The following is a 7,559-nucleotide window of genomic DNA, read 5'->3' as shown; positions in this document are numbered from 1 at the left end:
CTGTTGGGTGTCCAATAGGTCCCTCAGGGGCCCACTCCAGCATTATGACAGCTGTTTCCTGGCAGCCACCTGGTGAGAGGGTGGGTGAGGTCACAGAGGAGTGCTCCCCAGGTTCCCCGGACCAGCATTCTCCTTTCTGTTCCCTCACCTTCATTTCAGTGTGTGTTCACAGCTAGGCAGGTTGGCCAGTCGTGACATCACCTGATCCTGCTATTCCAGCCCTGCCGGGCAGAGAGTGGACTTAGAAGCTGGGGCAGGGGAAGTAGAAACTATTCAAACAAGGCCCTCTTGGCGACATGGAGAGTGGGAATGACTCAGGAGACCTCAAGAGTCCTTTAGTTCAGCCTCCTACAGAAACAGCTTCCTCCAAATAACAGTCGCTTTACAAACATTCTTTTGAATTCCTGCAACCTTGGAGGTAGGTTTTCACAGGTAAGGAATTGGAGATTAAGACAACTTATTTGCTGATGGTTACACTGCTGGTGAAGCAGTGCCTGCTTAGTCTACCTGGCAGGAAAATCTGTGCCCTGGCCTGCAGAGTTCTGAGGGGAAAACTGCAGATCCCAGAGCCACCCAAAACCCACACAGCTGACCTGGGACTGGGACTCAGGGACCTGGTTATTCATCAGGGTGGCTTCCCAAGTCACATGTCTTCTTCACACGTCTAATGTGGGAAGGCCAAAGATGAGACCTGGCCCAGGCCGGCCTGGGTCAGTTGTAACTGAGCAGCAGACAGGCTGTGGACTTAGTTCTCTGCCCTCCAGACTCTCATAGTAACCAATATCGCGAAAAACCCACTTCCAGGAAGGCCCGACAGGGGCTGAGCCAGTAGTTGTCTGGAGGGCCAGAGGCAGCGAGGTGTAGTTGAAAAACTCTGACTTGGGGTCAGAATTTCTGGGTTTCAGTCCAGGCTGGGACGCAGCAGGGACCTATGGCAAGTTACTTAAAACTTAAAGTTTCCTCATCTGCAAAACCGGGCAATAGTAAACTCCACAAGGAGCCCGCTGACGCCAAAACAGGCATTGTTATGCGTCAAAGCAATACCAGCTGACCTTTGTTTCGCGTACTGTTGAAACCTGCGGGCGGCCCCAGGGAGCCCTGGGCTGGAGCAGGGGTAAATACTACAACTCCCAGGAGGCTGCGGGCGGCCCGGCGCTGGGCGGTGACGTAATGGGGGCTGGCGCGGGGCGCTGATTCGGCCCGAGCTGCCAGCGGGGTGGCTGCCGCCGCGGCTCATTACAGCTGCTGGAGCAGCAGCGGCCCCCGCCCCCGGGCACCCTTCCCGGGCCTCGACCTCCGGTCCCACACGGTGAGTTCAGTCTTGCGGCCTTGGAGTGGCCAAACCGGGAGTACCCTGGGGCTAAAGGAGGGACGGGAAAGGAGGTGGGGGCTGTTGGGGAGGCGCCCGGGGTTGGAGGGGATCGGGATAGGGCGAGTGGAGGTGGCGGGGGTGCATCAGCCGGGGGGTGGGGGTGCATCAGTCGAAGTGATGCCCAAAGGGGAAAGTGGGGGCAGGAGGCAGGGGATGGGGCGTAGAGGAGAAGCGCTTGGGCTGGGGATGGGGGCGGGGAGAGGCTGGGCTTCGGGGATAAAGGTTTGGCCGCTTCCAGTTGGGTGAACGTGTGGGGGTGGGGGTGGGGCTCCGGAGGAGGCCAGGCTCCGAGTGCGAGGTCCCAGGCTGGGGGTGGAGCGGAGACCCCCACTTCGTCTCGAAGCCCCACTCTGTAAACCCCAACGATAGTGAGGACTCCGCCTCCTCGCCTCACCGTCTCCCCGTGCTAGTAGGGGTTCGCCCCTCTTCTCGCCTTTTTTCCATCCCCACCGCCCTCCCGAGTCCGGGAGGAAGAGCTGGAGCTAAGTGGTGAGCGACGGTGGTGGCCCTGCCGGTTGTGGGGTGGGCAGAAAGACAGTGGCTTTGTGTCAGGGACTCCCCGCTGGGGTCCAGGTTGCAGGCTCCTATGCTTTGTGCTTCTCACACAGAAGGCGAAAGATTTGCTGCCCTTAGTTGGGGGAGAGATTAGGAAGCAGCTCACCTGGCCGTTGGCACTGTGGTGTTGGCTTAGGTGTCTGACAGACTGGGCAGAGATATTTGTGTAGGAGCCAGTAGGAAAGAGCTGCCAGCAAGAAAGTAGTTAACAGAACAGAGTTGCTGCAGGCTTTGGTTTGAGGCAGGTTATGAAACCACCTTGGGGACTGACGCGGGCAGCCACCTGCTAGTTTAGCGGCAGAACTTTTCAGCCTCAGCTGCTGTGAGCTTACTTTGTGTCTGCCAGCTTCTTCCCATTTCTTCCCTTCTGGGCCAGGGGCAGTTGGTTATTTCACTAATGGAAGTGGTGTGTGCCCTTAGTCACACAAAAGTCTCAAGAGAGCTTTTCTTAGTTTATTGCTGCCAATCTTTCCCTTAGTTTATTGACTTTTCTTTTTTTTGGGGGGGGTCCCCTGGGATTTTCTGCTCTCAGGGCACCTGGTATTCAGGCTGCAGAAAGAAGCTTCCCAGGGTGTCAGTCGAAGCCATAGGTCTGAGCCCACCCGAGACGCCTCAGACTTTGCAGGGTGCCCTGTTACAGCCAGAAAGGAGTGTTGTCTGGGATTCAGCAAGGCTCTTGGCCCTCCCGGGCAAAACAACCTATCCTACAGGTCTAGGTTAGGGAGAAGTGGGGAAGGGAAGCAGTTTCTGGTCCTACTTGGGGAACTCTCTCCCTCTTCTTCGTCAGTAGTTAAGCCCTTCAGGCCGTCACTTCCTAGCTGGTCTCCTCCACCCTCCACTCCCCTTCCACCAGGTGGAGGCTTTTGTGCAGTAGGTTTCCCAGGAGCTGTGTTTGGGTAACTGAAGCCCTAAGGCCCTGGGAAGGTAAACAACCGAGCCAGTCCTGGTTTTCTAGTTCCCTGGGTTTCTCTTAGGCCCAATTATCCAACCTAATGGGTTGAGCTCATGGGCCCCAGGAGCATGACTGCTTTTGGAGCCATCGCATGTATGTTTGTATGTTGGGAAGGTGTGTTGTGGGTCACATTTCCCCTGAGGTCTCTAAGCTTGGAGCCATCCGAGAGGAGGAAACTTGTTCCCATTATCCTGGAAGTAGGGAACTGATCCTTGAGAATTCCAGCTCCTATGCAGTCTCTGTGGTCCTACCCAGAGATAGAGGGCAACTGAGTCTAGGGGTGGGGGGGGTCATCGCAGCAGGGTCAGGGGATGACCTTCTGAGCACTTCCAGGATACCCTCATCTGGTATCCCTTTCTGTATTCCCAGGAAAGATGGGGCTGTTACCATAGTGATGACCTTAGGGTCTTTATTGGGCAGGATCTCCCCTTAGCTCAGGAAGTGAGCCAGTACATCTGTTCCCACCTCCTGCTGGTCAGAGGGCCCTCAAGAGATCTGGAGACAGCTGAACTCTGGACAAGGGGCTGCTCGTTCCCCTCCTTACCTGCATCCAAGAATGGGCTGGGCTGCATGGTTTCATGGGCAGCCAGGGCAGCCCTCCTGGTTCCCCTTGCTGCAGGGCCTCTGCCCTTGGAACTGGGCAGAGGAAGGCATGGTGCTAATAACTTACACTTGGAAACAGATACTGGGAAAAGAGGCCCAGGTGAGGATGGGTGGGCAGAGAGGGAAGGGGGCAGGAGAGAGGCCGTAGGTGTGTCCCTGGGAGAAGTCTGTTGATGTGGGCTCCAGGCGCCCATGGACACTGTAGATTTTGCTCATGTTCACTGTCCTTGCCCATCCTCTGATAGGGAAAAGGGCCGAGGTGGTTTGGCAGGAAAATGGGTGGCATCAGGAGGGCTAGCCTGAGTGGCTGCCAAATGGATAAAACATCTGGATGGGTGGTTTTGTGTCCCCAGGAAGGCAGCTCCCAGGTCTGGGCAAAGGTTGTCTCTTGTCTGTTTTTTCTTTTCTTCCTTTTCTCTCTCTTTCTACCCCCGCCAATCCTCCTGAGTTAGGGTGCTGGGAGACCAAGATTGGAGAATTAGGGAAGGTGGGTAGAAGCAGTGACCCTCAAATACTTCATCTACTACTGCCTGTTCTCACCTCCTTTTATTCCTTCTCATGGGGAGAGCAGGGGGTTCAGGGGTGGAGATGTGTCATATCAGACCCTCAGTAAGAGGGAGTCCAGCAGGGGTTATTGCTGAGTGATTGTTAGGGCACGGGCCTCTTCTCCCCTGCCCTGGGTAGAGGGCTTCTTGGGTAGAGGGCCCCCCAGAAGGTGAGATTGCAGGACAGGCAGTGGTTTCTTTGCTCTGGGGCTGGATGCCTGTTGATGGCCTGTCCACCCAGGCAGTTCCAGTGCCTGGAAGGGCCCTGTCCTGATTGGATGATGCACAGAGCAGCCTGTTGTTTGTCCCAGCCCAGCACCGGGAAATGGATAAAGTCTGCCTCCCTGCAAGAATTGGAAGGTGTGAGGGAGCAGGGAAAGCGGTGTGACCTGTCTCGCCTGTGCTGCTTGTTTGTAGGACAGTGGCAGGAGAGGGGCAGCAGGATGAACGTGGGAACAGCACACAGCGAGGTGAACCCCAACACGCGAGTGATGAACAGCCGCGGCATCTGGCTCTCGTACGTGCTGGCCATTGGGCTTCTCCACGTCGTGCTGCTCAGCATCCCCTTCGTGAGCGTCCCGGTCGTCTGGACCCTTACCAACCTCATCCACAACATGGTGAGGGCCTGCCTGCTGCCTGCCTTTGGTGGGGTTGGGGTGGGGGTAGGGGACCTTCCCCCCCAGACGTGGGCCAGATGTCAGGGTGACATGCTGATATCAGTCACCAGAGTTCTCTTCTTTCTGCCCCACTCCCCGTTAACTGGAATAAAATCTGCAGGTACGGCCACACCTCTTTGACGGGGTGGCTTATGGATTGGAAGATGGAGTCATCAAGAGCTGAGCTAAGGATCCCAAAGAGTCTGCAGCACTTGGATGCCTAGCCTGGGGCAAAAATGCCTTTCCCCAATCAGGATCTGAGTGTTCTTTCTTGCCCCTCCATGCTCTTTCACTACCTGCTTGCTCCCTGGTACTCTTGGTGGACAAGCAAGACCTGGTTCCTTCCCATCAGCTGGCTTCCTCCCAGCTGGCGCAGGAAGCCTAGCCCTGGGCTGGAGGGACGGCGTCTCCTTGCTGGTTCTGTGGTTGACTCCTTCCTGGGAATTCTCCTCATGCCAGGCCTACCCTCTCACCCAGTGGGTCTCCTTATTCTCTGGCCAGTCTCCCAGCTGCTCCAGCCTTACCTCCAGCCCGCATCCCCCTGCCCAGTAGATGGGGCTCCAAGTCATTGGGAACCTGTGTCTGTGACTGGGGCAGAGGAGCTGAGCTGGAGGGCCTTTGGCCTTCTGTGTCCTCTAATGAAGGCCCCTCCCTCCAGGGCATGTACATCTTCCTGCACACAGTGAAGGGGACACCCTTTGAGACCCCGGACCAGGGCAAGGCGAGGCTGCTCACCCACTGGGAGCAGATGGACTATGGGGTCCAGTTCACCGCATCTCGGAAATTCCTGACCATCACACCCATTGTGCTGTGAGTGCCTTGGGCAGAGGAGGATGCCAGTGGAGAGGCCAAGGCCTGGGGAACCCTGGGGCCCTGCGAGGCTTAAACCCCTCGCCACCTGTGGCTTTTGGCATAGGAATGAGCAGAGGAAGAAAGGCTGGGGTGCTCCTGGGTCTCATGCTGGGCTCAGGTTGTGCCTCCCTGGTCCTGTTTGTCCTCCTTTGGAGCTTCCTTCCTGCCACTGAGTTTGGTCCACCAGTCTGGGGTAGAATACGGGGTCTGGGTCAGCAGGGGCTTCTGTAATTGGGGGGATCTTACCACCCTACTTCAGTTCTGGGGGGTCTTTCCCATAACTCCTCACTGTCAGAAATCTGTCTCCCCCAGCCAGGGAGGGGGGAAGAAAGGGATCTTTCAAACAGAGTTTTATACCTCCTCTCAACCTCCCCCTACAGGTACTTCCTCACTAGCTTCTATACCAAGTATGACCAGATCCATTTCATCCTCAACACTGTGTCTTTGATGAGCGTGCTCATCCCCAAGCTGCCCCAGCTCCACGGAGTCCGGATTTTTGGAATCAATAAGTACTGAGGGTGCAGCCCCTTCCCCTGCCCGGGATGGCGGGGGAGGGGTCAAAGCCTGGGCTGTGATGCTGAAGACAGAAGGAGCCTCTGGTAACCGCCAGAGACAGGGGTTGAGCCTCTGGGCCCTAGTTTTCCCCTCACTTCCCCCAGTAGCAGACTTGAAGTAGCTTGTAGTGGGTTGGGGTGGGGCCCCCTGGGGCTCTGACCCCTTCTGATTTTTTTTTAATCTTTTCTTTTTGCCTTTTGGATAGAGACTCTGTGGGGGTGTTCATGAAATGGGCTGGGCTTCTGGGCTGAACACATACCTGTGAGGTTGGGGCAAGAGAAGCCCCCTGCTCACTTGCTCATTCTCAGACTGCTAAAGCACTTTAACCCCTGTGAGCGGGGCAGAGGGGACGGTACAGCTTCTAGTTTGTTTCACTTTAATTCTTAAGTCTTTAGAATGACACTTAGTGTGTGCTTGTATCCATGAAAGCAGCCATGTGGCAGCACCTCATCGCTCTGGGTAGAGAATTGTCTAATCCAAGTCAGATGGTTCTTGTACGACCCTCCTGGGCTACTGGGTAGGAGTGGGGAGGGTAAGGAGCAGGATGGCGGGCTGGATGTGGGTGGCCTGGTCCCAGGGGTGAGGGGCCAGGGCTGCAGCCATCCTGGCCCTGGGGGATGGTGTTGGGGGCAGGGGTGGGGTACTGAATTGAGTCTTAGAAGAATGGGGCCACATAGCAGTTGGGATTGGTGTGAGGAGGGTGGGCGGTGGGGACAGACCCAACCTCGTTCTTTGAGAAGTGGTCTGGGAGGAGGGGCAGGCTCGGAGGGGTCATTTACCCGCCACGTGATGGGGTGATACATTGGTAGGGAGGCTGCTGTGGATCTGCAGCTCCGGGGTGGCGTGGGGGCGCGGAATGGGTGGGAGAGACCCGTGAGTCATCGTAAGCCCAGGTGCTGGGGGGTGGCGTGGGGACACTGCACAGAAACAGTGCTGCAGCCCCTCCGCAGCCCTTCACCTGTGACCTGCTCACGCAGACGGGGGCTGGGCCGGGGCGCCTCGTGTGGCATGCACCTGTGGGCTCATCAGGTCACCGCCAAATGGGTTTGGTGGGCTAGAGAGTCCTGCATGGTCCCCGCCTGAGCAGGACAGTGGAGGGAGCAGGGAGTGACCTGTGGGGCTGTCCACTCAGGTTGTGGAGGTGAGGGGGCGGGAGCCTGAGCGCGGACCAGAGGGGGGCTGCCTTCTCCCCACCCTCTCCCACCCCGTCTGACTGGGGTCTGTGTTACTTCCGAGGTGTGGGTACCAGGGCCTTGGAGCAGTGGGAGTTGGGGGATCACTGGCCCTGTTTTCTGCCTCTTGGTCCCCCCAAGCCCCACCCCATGTATCATAGGGAACTTTCACCTCAAAATCTTTCTAAGCAAAGTGTGAATAGGATTTTTACTCCCTTTGTACAGTATTCTGAGAAATGCAAATAAAGGACAATGTGTTCCTATTTCCCCGGAGTCTGGCCTCTGCTTCCTGGAGGG

At 56.9% G+C, this 7,559-nt stretch overlaps 1 protein-coding gene across 4 annotated transcripts; it reads left to right on the top strand.

Annotated features, from left to right (window-relative positions):
• Positions 1-266: 266 nt before the first annotated feature.
• Positions 267-7,527, top strand: ORMDL3 (ORMDL sphingolipid biosynthesis regulator 3). 4 transcript variants are annotated; one of them, XM_055407779.2, is made up of 4 exons: positions 267-418; positions 4,445-4,644; positions 5,342-5,493; positions 5,916-7,527. In XM_055407779.2, the coding sequence occupies exons 2-4, from the start codon at positions 4,471-4,473 to the stop codon at positions 6,049-6,051; spliced, it is 462 nt and encodes a 153-aa protein (XP_055263754.1). In that variant the 5' UTR covers positions 267-418; positions 4,445-4,470; the 3' UTR covers positions 6,052-7,527. The 4 variants fall into 4 exon arrangements, with proteins under 4 accessions (XP_055263754.1, XP_055263755.1, XP_055263753.1 ...); XM_055407780.2 differs by having other exon boundaries at positions 279-432; XM_055407778.2 differs by lacking the exon at positions 267-418 and adding an exon at positions 1,161-1,309.
• Positions 7,528-7,559: the final 32 nt, after the last annotated feature.

The sequence above is a fragment of the Moschus berezovskii genome, chromosome 20 (assembly GCF_049115385.1).
Source record: "Moschus berezovskii isolate FMDL1 chromosome 20, NW_MosBer_1.0, whole genome shotgun sequence".
NCBI lineage: Eukaryota > Metazoa > Chordata > Mammalia > Artiodactyla > Moschidae > Moschus > Moschus berezovskii.
This window is presented reverse-complemented; position numbering and strand designations above follow the sequence as displayed.